Source organism: Oncorhynchus keta, chromosome 31 (assembly GCF_023373465.1).
Source record: "Oncorhynchus keta strain PuntledgeMale-10-30-2019 chromosome 31, Oket_V2, whole genome shotgun sequence".
NCBI classification, from domain to species: Eukaryota; Metazoa; Chordata; class Actinopteri; order Salmoniformes; family Salmonidae; genus Oncorhynchus; species Oncorhynchus keta.
Window position 1 is genome coordinate 16,296,072 of NC_068451.1, and position 17,548 is coordinate 16,313,619.

Consider the following 17,548-nt stretch of genomic DNA (forward strand, 5'->3'; position numbering starts at 1 on the left):
TTCACCAAATGAGCATCAAAGAAAGAACAGATCGCAGCCTGTCTAATATAAGGTCTTTACTCCAGAGTATCCTTTATGGAAAGTGGCATAGCACTGACATGAGACAATAACAGGAGGGTGAAATACAGTGAGCTCAATGTATTGGGACAGTGAAATTGTTTTGGGTTAAAGTGCAGACTGTCAGCTTTAACTTCAGGGTATTTTCATTCAGATTATGTACAAACATTTCACCCAGTCTTTCCAGGTTGTTTCAGAACATTTTGTGCCCAATTAGAAATTAATAGCAAATGTATTGCTTCATTTTGGAGTCACTTATTGTGAATAGAATGTTTCTAAACATTTCTATGGATGCTACCATGATTGCGGATAATCGACAGTTACAGGCACAAAACTCCCATGTCTTGGTGTATGAATGATATTTGTGCATCCACATTTACGTAGAAATGTTCACTCAATATGGATGAAAATACCCTCAAATTAAATTTAAGTCTGCACTTTAACCTCTTGTAATACTATGATAAGAACCATGTTGTAAAAGGGGACAGAGGAGCAGTTAACCCATTCTCTTGAAGTTGTCTATGGCTTCCGTTGCTTTCTCCAGCTCCGTCTGGCTCTGACGCAGCTGGAAGAGGGTTAGAGAGCAGGATCACAGGTCACCACACTTCACAAGCAGAGCCAAGCAAAATGTTTTTACTGTGGGAATGCCCCACGTTCCAAAACACCCTCCTTACCTTCTCAGCATCCAGATCCTGTACTTTAACAGGCACCTTCTCCTTGTAGTCACTCTTCTCCATCTTTTCTCTCAGTTTATCCATCTGTTTCTCCAGCTCTCCCTTCTTCACAGTCAGCTTGGTCACCTCCTTCTCCAAATCTATCAGACCCTGGGAGAGAGATTAACAACAAGGAGAAAAGGAAAAGCAGTTGTAAAAACAGAAGTGTAACAATTTCACTAGGGAATAAAGATGTCTGGTTTGGCACAGTCATCAGATGACTCATACACTGTCAGCCAATCACAACACAATGTGTGGTTGAAACCTGTACAATTGACCTCTTACCTTGAGCATGAGGTGGACGGTGCACCTGTCGGAGGCAATGGCCACAGCACAGCCCTCTGGGACAGCCCCGGTGGCTGGGACGGGCTGGATGGTCTGGGATAGAGACAGGGTCTGGATCTGCAGACTGTACTGCTCCACCAGAGACATCGTCTCACTGTCTATACACTGGAGGTAGCCTGGGGAATAACATGTAAAACAACGCTGAGAAGTGTTCTAGTCACCAAAGTAGATAATCATACACCCTTGCTATAACTAAGTAAATATAGTACCGTAATTTCTGGACTATTAAGCGCACCTGAATATAAACCACACCCACTGATTTATTTAAAAATATGTATTTTGTACATAAATAAGCCGCAGGTGCCTACCGGTACATTGAAACAAATGAACTTTACACAGCCTTTAAACGAAACACGGCTTGTAACAAAAATAAATAGGCTTTAACGAAACACGGCTTGTAATAAAAAGGCTTTAAATGAAACACGGCTTGTAATAAAAAGGCTTTAAATGAAACACGGCTTGTAATAAAAAGGCTTTAAACGAAACACGGCTTGTAATAAAAATAAATAGGCTTTAACGAAACACGGCTTGTAATAAAAAGGCTTTAAATGAAACACAGCTTGTAATAAAAAGGCTTTAAACGAAACACGGCTTGTAATAAAAAGGCTTTAAATGAAACACGGCTTGTAATAAAAAGGCTTTAAATGAAACACGGCTTGTAATAAAAAGGCTTTAAATGAAACACGGCTTGTAATAAAAAGGCTTTAAACGAAACACGGCTTGTAATAAAAAGGCTTTAAACGAAACACGGCTTGTAATAAAAAGGCTTTAAATGAAACACGGCTTGTAATAAAAAGGCTTTAAATGAAACACGGCTTGTAATAAAAAGGCTTTAAACGAAACACGGCTTGTAATAAAAAGGCTTTAAACGAAACACGGCTTGTAATAAAAAGGCTTTAAATGAAACACGGCTTGTAATAAAAAGGCTTTAAACGAAACACGGCATTATGTGACGGTGCTCAGTTTTTTTGAAAGCGGGAAAAATCCATAAATTAGCCGCGTCATTGTATAAACCGCGAGGTTCAAAGCGTGGGAATAAAGTAGCGGTTTATAGTCTGGAAATTACGGTACAATGCTTGTGGTGATGTATGAACTCACAATCGGCACGTGTCTTGGTCAGGTTGTAGTCGGCCCTGAGTGAACGGATGGTCCGGACCACGGTCATCACAAACTCCATCTGACGGTCCACATCCTCACTATGCCAGCAGAACTAGAGACCACACAGAGACGACGGCCAGGCAACCACCACAAATTACAGTCAACAAAACTCATACCCTTTGGTTTATTATACAGTGTACTCAGTGTATCAATATAAAGTTCACCTCCTCAGTCTCAGGGTAGGGCGTGACATGGATACTAGGGTGGCCATCCTGGGATCGTCGCCGTGGCAACCTCTGGTAGAGCTCCTCGCCCACGAAGGGCATGATGGGAGCTAGGAGGAGCAGGCCGGTCTCCAGGCAGGTGAACAGCGTCTGTCTGCAGACTACAGCCTGGCTCTGAGACCCACTGTCCTCCTCCGCCCTGGAGAACACTGGCTTCACACTCTCCTAGAGGGGTGAGGGAGGTCGAGAAGGGATGAGGATGGAGGTTGGGAGCAAGAAGTTAAGGAGTGGCAATATATTAATCACACACACACACACACAAGGCATTCAGACTCTCACCAGATAGACGTCACAGAGCTCGTAGAGCCAGAAGTTGTAGATGGCTGTGGTGATAGCTGGGAAGTCGTAGGCCTGGAACCCTGCATTACACAGACCCACAGCAGTACACAGACGGGACAGAATCCACCGGTCTGACACGCTCTCCTCCCCACACAGCTGACAGGAGGATAATTGGACATTTTTACAGAGATATAAACCTAAATACCATATCATACAAAGACCTGTTTCCACTATAACAAATTAAGAGCATTTTCTTGAAGCAACTTTATTTCCCTTCATTTACATGGGCATGACACTGCAGTAAAGCTACTGTAGTAGAGATGTCACCTGGGCATTCTCTGAAGGAACAAAGTTGTCTCCCAGCGTCCTCATGGCAAACTTCACAGCATTCCACAGCTTGTTACAGAAGTGACGGTAACCAAGGATACGATTCACATCCATGTTAATGTCCCTGCCTGAGCGAGTTAGGGGGAGAGAGGAAAAAGAAAGGGTTGTGTTGGTGTGTACATGGCATGCCAGCTATAACATGACACGGCCACATCACCAGATGGCAGGAGTGAGTGATGTACCTTGGCTGGTGTAGGCACACAGGGCGAAGCGGAGGGCATCTGTGCCACACTCTGGGATACCAGTGGGGTAGTCCGACTTCTGTCCCTGCTTGGCCTTCTCTACCTCTACTGGGTCCAGATTACTGTCCTGCAGCTGGGCATACAGACCCTGCACACACAAAGGGTCAGCAGAGACATCTATGTCCTGGTGCTTCGTTCTCGGCACTTAACCGCAGTTCAACAGCTACATGACAACATAAATGCATGACACTGATTCAAAGCAGCAAGAGACACTGTTGGTTCCTCAATCCACCTGATATAGTAAGAGTATGTACTGCCAGAGCCCTGTATAGCAGTGGTCACCAACCGTTCGATCACCAAACATTTCTGTAGGAAAGATAAAGGCTTGCGCTCCTTAAAAATTGTTGCGCTGTTGGCAGTAGGTGCACTTGATTCAGAAGCACTGGGTAGGCAAAGTATTCCCATTTTGATCTTTTTCAATTGTCTGAAAAGACACACTCCGCCTACCCGGCATTCGGATAGCTCAAATCACCATGCCTACAGCTTCCACGACCCCAGCTACAGCAAAGTTTGATCCTAACCTACATGAGATTTGATCACTTTTAAAACCATGATGACAGAGAGACTGTCACAATACAGCAAAGGGCTGCTGTTTTTATGAGTTAGTTCATGTTGAAGTTTTTGTTCAGTACTGTCAACGCTGTTTTTATTCAACACTATTACAAAACATAAAAGCGTGCTTCTCCCTACTTCCACTCTGCTACTAATTCATTGCAGCACAAGTGTCTCGATAGCCCTGCATTTGTATTATCATTAGCAGCTCATCATGTCTATTTTAATAGAGGAATAGAGCAGAGACGTGAGAGGTGGATCCTCTGCTGCCCTCTCCCTCCCCTGAGACTAATGTAGCGTTCAAAACTACAGGGAACTCGGAAGATCCGACTGGGAAAAATAGTTTCTAGATCACTGACATGATTTGACCTCTTCAGTTGTCTTGAAAGCACCATGACCATCAGATTGATGCAGGTACCAGTCCAGTAAAAAAAGAAGTGGCCACTGCTCTAGAGGGCTGACTCAGCTCTAGACTTGGGCGATACACCGTTTATACTGTATACCGGGGTATTTCAGCTGGGGGGTGTGTGCTTCGTCACTGCTTTTAACTATAAGTTAAGTATAACTATAAGAAACCTAAGATGTGTCAAATAAATGATATCCAGCTCAGGGCTCCAGCTATGCATTTGGTTCACTAACTTGCTAGCTGTGGCAAGATCAAGTGTCTTGGTTACAGCTTATTGGTTACATTCAATCGCCTCCTGGATCAAGATCCCTGTTGCCTAAATTGTTTTGTGCCCATTGTGTGCATTTCCGGTAATACTGTATACCCTTGTATGGTACAGAAACGCTATGACGGTAAGAAAACGTGGATACCTCCGAACCCTACTCAGCTCAGTTTGAGGGAGCAACACTAGGAGAGACAGATAAAGGGCCTCAATAGAGCCTGGAATAGCTGCTTAATAAGCAGACAGTACAACACCCCCCATGGGAGCACGGTGTGTTACCTCCAGAGAGATGCCTGTGATGACGTCCAGGGGGTCGATGACGTTCCCCAGAGATTTGCTCATCTTCCTCCCGTGGGCGTCCCTCACCACCGCATGGAGGTACACCTAGTATTAAACACAGCCATTACCATTACTATACAGGCTGTCCCCACTGTAATCAATGACATGCTACACTGGTCAGAGGCAGCAGGTGATTACTTCCAAATGAGCCCCACCTCTTTGAAGGGCAGCTTGCCAGTGAGTTTGAGGCCCATCATCACCATGCGGGCCACCCAGAAGAACAGGATGTCATGACCAGTCTCCAGCAGGCTGCCTGGATAGAACACACTCAGGTCCTGGGTCTGGACAGAGAGAGGAAAACCTGTATTACACACTCAGGTCCTGGGTCTGGACAGAGAGAGAAAAACTGTATTACACACTCAGGTCCTGGGTCTGGACAGAGAGAGGAAAACCTGTATTACACACTCAGGTCCTGGGTCTGGACAGAGAGAGGAAAACATATATTACACACTCAGGTCCTGGGTCTGGACAGAGAGAGGAAAACCTGTATTACACACTCAGGTCCTGGGTCTGGACAGAGAGAGGAAAACCTGTATTACACACTCAGGTCCTGGGTCTGGACAGAGAGAGGAAAACCTGTATTACACACTCAGGTCCTGGGTCTGGACAGAGAGAGGAAAACCTGTATTACACACTCAGGTCCTGGGTCTGGACAGAGAGGAAAACCTGTATTACACACTCAGGTCCTGGGTCTGGACAGAAAGAGGAAAACCTGTATTACACACTCAGATCCTGGGTCTGGACAGAGAGAGGAAAACATATATTACACACTCAGGTCCTGGGTCTGGACAGAAAGAGGAAAACCTGTATTACACACTCAGGTCCTGGGTCTGGACAGAGAGAGGAAAACATGTATTACACACTCAGGTCCTGGGTCTGGACAGAGAGGAAAACCTGTATTACACACTCAGGTCCTGGGTCTGGACAGAAAGAGGAAAACCTGTATTACACACTCAGATCCTGGGTCTGGACAGAGAGAGGAAAACATATATTACACACTCAGGTCCTGGGTCTGGACAGAAAGAGGAAAACCTGTATTACACACTCAGGTCCTGGGTCTGGACAGAGAGAGGAAAACCTGTATTACACACTCAGGTCCTGGGTCTGGACAGAAAGAGGAAAACCTGTATTACACACTCAGGTCCTGGGTCTGGACAGAGAGAGGAAAACCTGTATTACACACTCAAGTCCTGGGTCTGGACAGTGAGGAAAACCTGTATTACACACTCAGGTCCTGGGTCTGGACAGAGAGAGGAAAACCTGTATTACACACTCAGGTCCTGGATCTGGACAGAGAGAGGAAAACCTGTATTACACACTCAGGTCCTGGGTCTGGACAGAGAGAGGAAAACATGTATTACACACTCAGGTCCTGGGTCTGGACAGAGAGGAAAACCTGTATTACACACTCAGGTCCTGGGTCTGGACAGAGAGGAAAACCTGTATTACACACAGAGGGTATCACACTCTCAGCTCTCGACACACTCTACCCACACATTCAATATATCTCTCAGGAACTATGGAAAGCATATGTTAACAACTTTAATACACACACCTACAGCCTCACCTCATTGGGCCAGCCGAAGATGGAGAAGGGGAAAATACCAGAGGAGAACCATGTATCCAGGACATCCTCATCTGTAACACAGAAAGTGAACAAAAATCACTGGGTAATGGGCAAAATACTCCATTCCACTGTAAATGATCATCATTTGAGAGAAGATCTTACCCTGTCGGAGGGTGATCTTGTCAGTGGAGACGTTGAAGCGCTTGGCAGCTTTATCTCTGGCCTCCTCCTCTGTCCTCCCACTCACCCAGTAATGACCATCCATGTCCTGGAGGAAGAAGAAGACGGGAGGGAGGGAGGAAGAAGACGGGAGGGAGGAAGAAGAAGGGAGTGAGGAAGAAGAAGACGGGAGGGAGGGAGGAAGAAGAAGACGGGAGGGAGGAAGAAGAAGACGGGAGGGAGGAAGAAGAAGACGGGAGGGAGGAAGAAGAAGACGGGAGTGAGGAAGAAGAAGACGGGAGGGAGGGAGGAAGAAGGGAGGGAGGAAGAAGAAGACGGGAGGGAGGAAGAAGAAGAGAGGGAGGAAGAAGAAGAGAGGGAGGAAGAAGAAGACGGGAGGAAGAAGAAGACGGGAGGAAGAAGAAGACGGGAGGGAAGAAGAAGAAGACGGGAGGGAAGAAGAAGAGAGGGAGGAAGAAGAAGACGGGAGGGAGGAAGAAGAAGGGAGTGAGGAAGAAGAAGACGGGAGGGAGGGAGGAAGAAGGGAGGGAGGAAGAAGAAGACGGGAGGGAGGAAGAAGAAGACGGGAGGGAAGAAGAAGAAGACGGGAGGGAAGAAGAAGAGAGGGAGGAAGAAGAAGACGGGAGGGAGGAAGAAGAAGGGAGTGAGGAAGAAGAAGACGGGAGGGAGGGAGGAAGAAGGGAGGGAGGAAGAAGAAGACGGGAGGGAGGAAGAAGAAGACGGGAGGGAGGAAGAAGAAGACGGGAGGGAAGAAGAAGAAGACGGGAGGGAAGAAGAAGAAGACGGGAGGGAAGAAGAAGAGAGGGAGGAAGAAGAAGACGGGAGGGAGGAAGAAGAAGGGAGTGAGGAAGAAGAAGACGGGAGGGAGGGAGGAAGAAGGGAGGGAGGAAGAAGAAGACGGGAGGGAGGAAGAAGAAGACGGGAGGGAAGCAGAAGAGAGGGAGGAAGAAGAAGACGGGAGGGAGGAAGAAGAAGACGGGAGGGAGGAAGAAGAAGGGAGGGAGGAAGAAGAAGGAAGCCAGAGAGATGGGACATGGGTTGTTTGAACAGGTGTGACTTAAATGACAGAGAAAATCAGAGAGAGAGAAAGAGAGAAACGGATATCACCTCTCCTGGTGTGACTGAAGGGTCAGTCACGGTGACAAAGTAGGCTGGGATCCTGTGACCCCACCACAGCTGACGAGAGATACACCAGTCCCTGGGAGGGAGGGACAACGAATGAGGGATGAGTTAAGTGAATATGTGAGGAAAGAGGGAGTGAAGAGAGGTGAGGAAACCTGAGCACAACTGGTGACAGATGAAACACTAAAGAAGAAAAGGGGTTTGGTGCTGGAGTAGAGGTGCTCCCTGTTTTTAACTAGGGATCTAACCAGGATCTGTAATACACCTGATTTCTATAATGGAGAGAGTGTGGCGTGTCAACTTCTAATGCGTAGAGAGATGGAGCACATTAAAGAGTAGAACGGGAAGGACAGCAAGGAAAGAGAAAGACTGATGACAAAAGAGAGGTATAGAAGGAAGAGGAAAACAGAACCAGAAAGGAGACGGAGGTGACCTACCTGATGTTGTCCAACCAGTTGAACCAGGTCTTATGGTGGTGGTCTGGGATGATTTTGAGTCTTCCCTCCCGGACTGAGTCAGCTGCCTGCTTGCCCATGTCAGCACAGTCCACATACCACTGAGGCTTCAACAGGGGCTCCACTATGTCCTTAGAACGACTGGGGAGGAGAAACACACTCACATTCAATACTAACACACTCACATCCAATCCAGAATTTTCTCACTAACATGTTCACACAGATGTGACCACATTTCGCCCACTGATGCACGTGAAGCTGGAAACAATATGTCCTTATGTGCTCGTAATGTGGACTGATCGTAACGCACCTGCAGACAGGCACCACCATGGGGTTATCTTTGGTCTCCTTGAAATGGCCTCTGTCCTTCAGAGCCTGCAGCACAGCCTTCCTCGCTTCGAAACGTTTCATACCCTGAGAAAGAGAGAGGAGGTAGGCAGAGAAAAACAGAGAGGAAGTTAACAGATACCACACAGAACAACAAGGAGGAAGAGGAAGAAGAGTGACAACACACCACAACTACTAAGACAGCATGATGACAAGATCCAGGTGAAGACGTAGTGGGAGTGTACTGTACCAGGTGAAGAAGAAGTGGGAGTGTACTGTACCAGGTGAAGAAGAAGTGGGAGTGTACTGTGCCAGGTGAAGAAGTAGTGCGAGTGTACTGTGCCAAGTGAAGAAGTAGTACGAGTGTACTGTGCCAGGTGAAGAAGTAGTACGAGTGTATTGTGCCAGGTGAAGAAGTAGTGCGAGTGTACTGTGCCAGGTGAAGAAGTAGTGGGAGTGTACTGTGCCAGGTGAAGAAGTAGTGCGAGTGTACTGTGCCAGGTGAAGAAGTAGTGCGAGTGTACTGTGCCAGGTGAAGAAGTAGTGCGAGTGTACTGTGCCAGGTGAAGAAGTAGTGCGAGTGTACTGTGCCAGGTGAAGAAGTAGTGCGAGTGTACTGTGCCAGGTGAAGAAGTAGTGCGAGTGTACTGTGCCAGGTGAAGACGTAGTGGGAGTGTACTGTGCCAGGTGAAGAAGTGGGAGTGTACTGTACCAGGTGAAAAAGTAGTGCGGGTGTACTGTGCCAGGTGAAGAAGTAGTGCGAGTGTACTGTGCCAGGTGAAGACGTAGTGGGAGTGTACTGTACCAGGTGAAGACGTAGTGCGAGTGTACTGTACCAGGTGAAGACGTAGTGCGAGTGTACTGTACCAGGTGAAGACGTAGTGCGAGTGTACTGTGCCAGGTGAAGAAGTAGTGCGAGTGTACTGTGCCAAGTGAAGAAGTAGTACGAGTGTACTGTGCCAGGTGAAGAAGTAGTGCGAGTGTACTGTGCCAGGTGAAGAAGTAGTGCGAGTGTACTGTGCCAGGTGAAGAAGTAGTGCGAGTGTACTGTGCCAGGTGAAGAAGTAGTGCGAGTGTACTGTGCCAGGTGAAGAAGTAATGCGAGTGTACTGTGCCAGGTGAAGAAGTAGTGCGAGTGTACTGTGCCAGGTGAAGAAGTAGTGCGAGCGTACTGTGCAGGTGAAGAAGTAGTGCGAGCGTACTGTGCCAGGTGAAGAAGTAGTGCGAGCGTACTGTGCCAGGTGAAGAAGTGGGAGTGTACTGTACCAGGTGAAAAAGTAGTGCGGGTGTACTGTGCCAGGTGAAGAAGTAGTGCGGGTGTACTGTGCCAGGTGAAGAAGTAGTGCGAGTGTACTGTGCCAGGTGAAGACGTAGTGGGAGTGTACTGTACCAGGTGAAGACGTAGTGCGAGTGTACTGTACCAGGTGAAGACGTAGTGCGAGTGTACTGTACCAGGTGAAGACGTAGTGCGAGTGTACTGTGCCAGGTGAAGACGTAGTGCGAGTGTACTGTGCCAGGTGAAGAAGTGGTGCGAGTGTACTGTGCCAGGTGAAGAAGTGGTGCGAGTGTACTGTGCCAGGTGAAGAAGTGGTGCGAGTGTACTGTGCCAGGTGAAGAAGTAGTGCGAGTGTACTGTGCCAGGTGAAGAAGTAGTGCGAGTGTACTGTGCCAGGTGAAGAAGTAGTGCGAGTGTACTGTGCCAGGTGAAGAAGTAGTGCGAGTGTACTGTGCCAGGTGAAGAAGTAGTGCGAGTGTACTGTGCCAGGTGAAGAAGTAGTGCGAGTGTACTGTGCCAGGTGAAGAAGTAGTGCGAGTGTACTGTGCCAGGTGAAGAAGTAGTGCGCGTGTACTGTGCCAGGTGAAGAAGTAGTGCGCGTGTACTGTGCCAGGTGAAGAAGTAGTGGGAGTGTACTGTGCCAGGTGAAGAAGTAGTGGGAGTGTACTGTACCAGGTGAAGACATAGTGGGAGTGTACTGTACCAGGTGAAGAAGAAGTGGGAGTGTACTGTACCAGGTGAAGACATAGTGGGAGTGTACTGTACCAGGTGAAGACATAGTGGGAGTGTACTGTACCAGGTGAAGACATAGTGGGAGTGTACTGTACCAGGTGAAGAAGAAGTGGGAGTGTACTGTACCAGGGGAAGAAGTAGTGGGAGTGTACTGTGCCAGGTGAAGAAGTAGTGAGAGTGTACTGTACCAGGTGAAGAAGTAGTGGGAGTGTACTGTACCAGGTGAAGAAGTAGTGGGAGTGTACTGTACCAGGTGAAGAAGTAGTGGGAGTGTACTGTACCAGGTGAAGAAGAAGTGAGAGTGTACTGTACCAGGTGAAGAAGAAGTGGGAGTGTACTGTACCAGGTGAAGAAGTAGTGCGAGTGTACTGTGCCAGGTGAAGAAGAAGTGGGAGTGTACTGTACCAGGTGAAGAAGTAGTGCGAGTGTACTGTACCAGGAATGGAGCCGGCACGTTGATGAGCAGGCCATTCTCATCCAGGATGTTGATGAAGGCCAGGTTGTGTCTGTTTCCAACCTCATAATCATTATGGTCATGGGCTGGGGTGATCTTCACAGCACCTGGTGGAGAGAGAAAGAAGGGGAGAGGGAGAGACAAGGTTCTGTACAGCTCAACCATCCAAACTAACAGTATCCCACGATTCCTTAGACCACCAGATTACTGCAGGACAGCCACATGGCCACACAGCATGGTTAGTACCCGTTCCAAAGTTGACGTCCACAAACTCATCAAACACGATGGGCATCTTCCTGTCACAGAAGGGATGAAGCACCATCTTCCCTTTAAGGTGCTGAGAGACACAGATAAACCAAAGCGTGTTAGTTCTCAATTAGAATGCCAAAAACATTAATCAAAACAACATTTAAATATCAAGAAAGTATAATCTTTCATGGATTTTCCCAAAGAATGTCTGTATTGGAAGGTTGGCGGGGTGTGTGTGTGGGTTGTAGAGACCTGGTATCTGGGGTCGGCAGGGTGGACGGCCACAGCAGAATCTCCCAGCATGGTCTCTATACGAGTGGTCGCCACAATCACCTCCTCATCTAACAGTGAGAGACATTTAATAAGAGAAGACAGAAATAGAGGGAGGGAGAAAAAAAAATGGAAGGGAGAGATCAATTAACATAATTGAAAGAAACACTCAAGATAAAGCCATGTCCTTGTACCTCCCCAGCCCAAAATGACTCTCCCCATGTCTTACCTGATCCCTCTATCTTGTAGGAGAAGGAGACCAGTACTCCAAACTCCACCTTGTCCTTGTAGCCAGGCACGGGCAGCAGAGTCCTGCCAGTCAGCTCCTTCTTATCCACCTGGACAACACAGCATCATGGGAGTGTTCATTATTGTATGCAACAGAATGGACATTTCAAAAACGGTTTAAAACATTTCACAACAGAATAATACCTCTATATCCGAGATGGCAGAGTTGAGGGTGCATGACCAGTTGACCAGCCTCTTGCTCCTGTAGATCACGCCGTCCTCATGCAGACGAATGAACGCCTCCTGGACTGCATAGGACAGTTTCTAGAGAGGGAGTCACAATAGTTTAGTGTTGGGAACATTACAACGTTAGTAAAGGCTCAGTCTAGACATAGTACTTTATGTATTAGACTAATAAAGCTCTCATAAGTTGTCCAGGATGACACAGTAAAAGGTGACAGGTAATGTAACGTTAAGTGTAAGGTAATGTAAATGATAGTAAACTCACAGGGTCCATGGTGAAGCAGGCTCTGTCCCAGTCCAGAGAGGAACCCAGCTTCTTCAGCTGGTGGTAGATACGGTCTCCCTTCCTACAACACAGTGCAGGGAGGAAGAAAGAGGGTGAGGGAGGAAAGAGGAACTCTAGCTCTAACTTTCTCTTCTATTGTTGTTCTTTCTTTTGAAACCCTCTGTCCTTCCTCTCCCACCACTCACTCGTTCTTCCACTTCCAGACCTCTTGGATGAACTGGTCTCTCCCCAGGTCGTGACGGCTCAAGCCCCTCTCCCTCATCAGTTTTTTCTCCACCACCACCTGGGTGGCGATGCCCGCGTGGTCACAGCCTGGGTTCCACAGGGTCGTCTCGCCACGCATACGGTGCCTGGGGAGAAGGAGGAAACAGGAAATGCACCATCATACTGCGATAAGGACAGTACTAGATTACAGCACTACAGAATATTGAGAATGGGACAAGACATGAATGTTGAGAGAGGTGAAGAGAAAAGTGGGACACGTAGAGTCATGACAGCAAGAGAGAAAGCAAGACAGCGAGACAGAGACAGAAAAATAATAGAGAGTGAGATTGGTGAAAGGATGTGAAAATAAACCGCAGATTGGTGTAATCAGATAGAGAATCCCATTACCATCTGGTCAGACAGTCCTGGATGGCGTTGGTTAGGGCATGGCCTAAGTGAAGAGATCCCGTCACATTGGGCGGAGGGATACACATCATGAACACTCCACGGGGGTTAGGCTCACTGATACTCTTCCGCTGAAGAATATAAGAACATCATAATAGCTTGATTATGACCTCAGCCATGGGCTGGTTAAATGTCACATTTCATAAAGTATGAAATACATAAAGAGAGTGACAGTCTCACCCCGTACTCAGGTTTGAAGTATCCCTGCTTCTCCCACCAGGAGTACCAGGCTGCCTCCACGTACTGAGGACTGTACGAGTCTGGCAGGGGGCTCAGGACATCTGACACAGGGAGAGATAGGAGTTTAATTCGCACCACACACACACAAAGTATAAAAGAGAGAGTGGTGGATTATACATGGTTAATAACAGAGATCCTATTCAATTATTCAAATTCCTAATTCTATGGTTAATAAGCACCTTTTTTCTCTCCAGGAGGGGTGGGGACGTCGTATGAGATCACTCCCAGGTCCTTCTTCTCTGGTTTGGCCTTTTTCTGGAGAGACCAGAATGAGACTGAAGACACCTACTGAATGACCTTATCTAGGCTGTAAAATGTAAAAACTGTAAAGGGAGTATACTTTAAGGATCATCATCTTGTTGGGTTCAAGTTGATCCACACAGCAATGGTCTTTGCAACAAGGAAAATGAGAAATGAAACCAGCCACCTGTCCATCTTCATACCTCTGTCGGGGGTGCCAGTTTCTTTTCTTGCTTTTTCTTCTCCTCCATCTCCTTCTTCTTTTGGAACTTCTCCAACTTCTCTCTGTTTTTAGCCTCCTTCTTCAGCTGAGCTTCTGTCTTTGGTTTGCCTGAGAGAGAAACACACTTTGAGAATAACATACACACTCAAACAAACTCAAGCTGACACACACACACACACAAGGAGTCAACTCATGATGCTATGTATCCAGAAAATATTCCTCCGAGGTTACTAAACTGATAAGATGCCAAATGTAGTGAAAACTAAAACGGATTTGCCATTCAGCTAGACAAGAAGACACCGTTGGTCTTCAGGATAATAAAGTTATTCTTCAATCTAAAGCTGATCTCACACAAAGAAACTTGAGCAGAATTTCTGTTGCATTTGCAGGTTGCAAATGTCATCATCTCAAGCAACTTTGCAGATATACGAGTCAACTCACAATTATTATAATTGTTTTATTGCATGCAATATACAATCAAATTGAAGGTACTTGTCATTTTATTGATTCCATATTGTTTGCAAATTCTTAAAGCTGCAACTTAACTTTTTGGGGCGACCCAACCAAATTTACATAGAAATGTGTGTTATAGATCTGCCATTCTCATTGAAAGCATGTCTAAGAAGCAGCAGATCTGTTCGACTTTCAATATTTCTATGCTTCCCGTTATCTAGTTTAGTTTTCGTATGTTTAATTTTCGGCTTTGTACACCAGATTCAAAAAGCTGAAAATACAATATTTTTGGTTATGGAAAATATATATTTCACAGTGGTTTAGATGGTACAGTGATTCTCTACACTATATTTGCTTGTTATGTTGTATAAACTGAAATTAGGCACACTATTAGAATTTTAGCCACCAGGAAATGAGGGAACAATTTCTGCATAGTGCATCCATAACACATACTACCAGACGAGTTACTCACAGTCAAAGACATGGCCTAAGCCTCTTACCATTGGTAGCATTGGCATCAGCAGTTGGATTAGCGTTAGCAGCAGGAACAGGAGCAATGCTGGGTTTGGGTGTCACGGGCACCATCTTCTCACACAGAGAGATCTGTCCCAGGACCTTGACAAACTGAGGCTGGTTGACACAGGTCAAAAACCACCTGGTCACGTTCGTCAGGGCTCTCCTGTTGGACGGCTCCAAGGCCTAGTATGACATAATAATAAGAACGTTATTGGAGTTCAAACAATGTGAAACAGGAAGATCTTACATTGGATGTTGCATGCAATTTTAGTCGAGTTGCTTTGTGTATCAGCAATGTTGCTTGAGATGTCACTTGCAATCTGCAACAGAAATTGCATACGGATTGCTTCGTGTGACACCAGCTTTACAGTACAACTGCTGTGTATTCATTATGCCGATTCTGTTGCTAAATGTTTTGTCTGTTGCTAAACGTTTTGCAAAAAAAATGTTTACTCCAAATGGAAAACGTTTTATACAATGAAAACAATAATTTTTATAGGACAAATGCAGGTAGGCCCCCCATTTTGTTCTGCTTGCTTCATGTAGTTCTTAAACAGTAAACAGGTTCTGTTGCAATGAGTTTATTTATTTAACTAGGCAAGTCAGTTAAGAACAAATTCTTATTTTCAATGACGGACGGCCTACCGGGGAACAGTGCCCTGCCCTGTTCAGGGACAGAACGACAGACTTTTACCTTGTCAGCACGGGGATTTGATCCAGCAAACTTTCAGTTACTGGCACAACGCTCTAACCATTAGGCTACCTGCCGCCCCTCCCGAATGAATACACCCCAGCACTCACTTACCAGACAGTCTGTTAACAGAAGACAAATACTTTCACTTCTTCCTAACTTTAAAGAATAAGGAAGAGGATACACAAATAAGAAAAGTTAATATAAAGACTTGGCTCACATATTTGAAGGGCAGGAGTGCTGCGGTTGCCACAGCGATGTCGGCCAGAGTGAGGCTGTCTCCCACCAGGAATGTTCTAGGTTCCAGGTTCTTATCTAGAACGTTTAGCACGCGCATCATCTCAGCATGAGAACTCTGTTGAAGCTGCATGGACTCATCAGAATCAGAAAAAACGATTGGTAATCAACAATGTTAACACACACAGGAATTTGTCTTGGGGTATGTTATATTCCAGATTAGTGTTCCCTCCCCTTGCTTTGTCATTGTTCAATCACTCCCATAGTCCAATTCATTTGAAATTAAGCAAATATTCACCATTATACTCCTATTTGTGTGTTTGTGACTGCATGGGTTGCTTCCAGTAGTGAGACCCTCTCCCTCACCTTCTTATCCACTCCCATCACCCCAAGCAGTGGGAACACCACAGCACAGGACACAGGAGTCAGCTCATTGTCTGCAAAGCTGAGCCACTGCCACACCTGGCTCTCCTGTTTAGCATTCGACCCTATCCTCTTCCCCTGAGAGGCTAGGTACCATGCAACAGCACTGGCCCCAGAGAGCACCTCACCTCCCCCAGAGCCCAGCACCAGGCTGGGGCGAGAGCACAGGGCCAGGGAGGCAGGAGGGTCTTCTATGAGTGTGCAGAGCCGAGAAGGGCAGAACTCTGCAGCGACCAGGGCCATGAGGCTCCTGAAGTCGTCAGGGTGGGGGGAGACGTAGAGCGAAGCCATCCCTAGGAGAGGGGGGAGAATGACTGAGATTGGTGTGTCAGACAATATAATGACTGTCAAAATATAACGCTTCCGTAATGTCATTAAATAGTACAGATATGTATTTGGATGCAAACCACTTCACAAGTCATCCAATCTCAGCTAAAACTAGCTTGCTAGCAGGTTAGCTACATAACAGTAGGCAGTACCGTTACTGTTTTGGGCATGTTTGTTTATGCTAACTCAAATTATGCTACACTAAGGTGACATCTCTTAAGTAACAAACGCTAAAGTTAGCAACAAATCTGGGAAGTAACAGAGACAACTCCACAAACAGAAACGTGCACAGATGGCTATGCAACGATTCATGGGCTATTTTCTAGTGCAACAAACCTGACAAACTGGAAAGACATGCTAACCATTAGCAGACTAAACTCCAGTCCATGATGAGTTTAGTCGGCTAGCTAATCATCAGCTTTGGCAAGCTGTAACTTAAAAAATGGACAATATTTAGTTGCTATATCCATTGTAAATAAATATATATATACCCATCCATTCTTGAAAAATCTAACATAGGTAAATGCCTCATGAGCTTCGTTCAATGGTCGTACACCATCATAACCCAAAATATAAACTTGTTTTACTCCAATGTTTGTAAACAAAGTAATGTTCGCTAAGTGTAAAACACTATAGTCTCAAAAAATAGTTTAAACTATCAGGTTGATATCATGAACGGTCAGTCCTTGCTTCGGGAGCGACCGGTAGCCTACTGGTTAGAGCGTTGGGCCAGTCACTGAAAGGTTGCAGGATCGAATCCCTAAGCTGACAATGTAAAAATCTATCGTTCTGAACAAGGCACTGTTCCCCGGTAGGCCGTCATTGTCAAAAATTATTTGTTCCTAACTGACTTGCCTAGTTACATTTTAAAAATCCATTGCTCCATCTATGAATTTGAGAGTTCCATTTCACCTGCCTTACACCATGAATTATGTACACAAACGTTTGATATAATACATCATTTTAAAATAAATGGCACTTGAAAAAGTTATCCATACCGTTGAATGAAGAAGAAAGGGACGTCAACTCCTGAGTTCCGGATAAGCAGCGTATTACAGTAGTCGGCAGTCTGATGCAATGTTGCGCACATGTTTGGTTCGAAGGACCTTTGGACAGATTCATTTCCGCCACATCAAGGCGGCCTGTAAGAATGCCTTTTTCAAATTGACCATGACA

General features: G+C 46.1%; 1 protein-coding gene and 2 long non-coding RNA genes across 14 annotated transcripts; 2 read left to right on the forward strand and 1 right to left on the reverse strand.

Annotated features, from left to right (window-relative positions):
* Positions 1 to 41: 41 nt before the first annotated feature.
* On the reverse strand, positions 42 to 17,494 carry vars1 (valyl-tRNA synthetase 1). 4 transcript variants are annotated; one of them, XM_052489720.1, is made up of 30 exons: positions 17,371 to 17,494; positions 15,989 to 16,338; positions 15,606 to 15,749; positions 14,679 to 14,877; positions 13,706 to 13,833; positions 13,442 to 13,517; positions 13,203 to 13,303; positions 12,966 to 13,093; positions 12,539 to 12,703; positions 12,333 to 12,414; positions 12,029 to 12,148; positions 11,826 to 11,934; positions 11,579 to 11,667; positions 11,324 to 11,414; positions 11,060 to 11,184; positions 8,599 to 8,702; positions 8,271 to 8,429; positions 7,819 to 7,909; positions 6,694 to 6,799; positions 6,532 to 6,602; positions 5,120 to 5,245; positions 4,905 to 5,009; positions 3,346 to 3,493; positions 3,104 to 3,231; positions 2,777 to 2,932; positions 2,438 to 2,662; positions 2,214 to 2,325; positions 1,056 to 1,231; positions 732 to 881; positions 42 to 622 (listed from the first exon to the last, which is right to left on the reverse strand). In XM_052489720.1, exons 1-30 carry the CDS (start codon positions 17,492 to 17,494, stop codon positions 554 to 556), a joined length of 3,957 nt encoding a protein of 1,318 aa, XP_052345680.1. In that variant the 3' UTR covers positions 42 to 553. The 4 variants fall into 4 exon arrangements, with proteins under 4 accessions (XP_052345680.1, XP_052345679.1, XP_052345678.1 ...); XM_052489719.1 differs by having other exon boundaries at positions 2,441 to 2,662; positions 15,606 to 15,758; XM_052489718.1 differs by having other exon boundaries at positions 15,606 to 15,758.
* On the forward strand, positions 5,167 to 6,519 carry LOC127914302 (uncharacterized). Of its 6 annotated transcripts, XR_008087954.1 has the most exons (5): positions 5,167 to 5,282; positions 5,328 to 5,373; positions 5,420 to 5,557; positions 5,832 to 5,875; positions 6,334 to 6,519. It is a non-coding gene; the product is annotated as an uncharacterized LOC127914302 (long non-coding RNA). The 6 variants fall into 6 exon arrangements; XR_008087956.1 differs by lacking the exon at positions 5,832 to 5,875; XR_008087955.1 differs by lacking the exons at positions 5,832 to 5,875; positions 6,334 to 6,519 and adding an exon at positions 5,968 to 6,151 and having other exon boundaries at positions 5,420 to 5,647.
* On the forward strand, positions 8,715 to 10,465 carry LOC127914301 (uncharacterized). 4 transcript variants are annotated; one of them, XR_008087951.1, is made up of 5 exons: positions 8,715 to 9,054; positions 9,086 to 9,271; positions 9,579 to 9,702; positions 9,734 to 9,764; positions 10,226 to 10,465. It is a non-coding gene; the product is annotated as an uncharacterized LOC127914301 (long non-coding RNA). The 4 variants fall into 4 exon arrangements; XR_008087948.1 differs by lacking the exon at positions 9,734 to 9,764; XR_008087950.1 differs by lacking the exon at positions 9,734 to 9,764 and having other exon boundaries at positions 9,579 to 9,671.
* Positions 17,495 to 17,548: the final 54 nt, after the last annotated feature.

Bases quoted from the DNA above. Each gene is read 5' to 3' on its own strand.
- vars1 (XM_052489718.1), bottom strand. From the start codon at position 17,494: ATGAATCTGTCCAAAGGTCCTTCGAACCAAACATGTGCGCAACATTGC. The intron at 11,415-11,578 runs GTCTCTACAACC...TGTGTCTCTCAG, and splicing joins CTGCCGACCCCAGATACCAG to CACCTTAAAGGGAAGATGGT. The intron at 8,430-8,598 runs GTGCGTTACGAT...TCTCCTCCCCAG, and splicing joins ATGGTGGTGCCTGTCTGCAG to TCGTTCTAAGGACATAGTGG.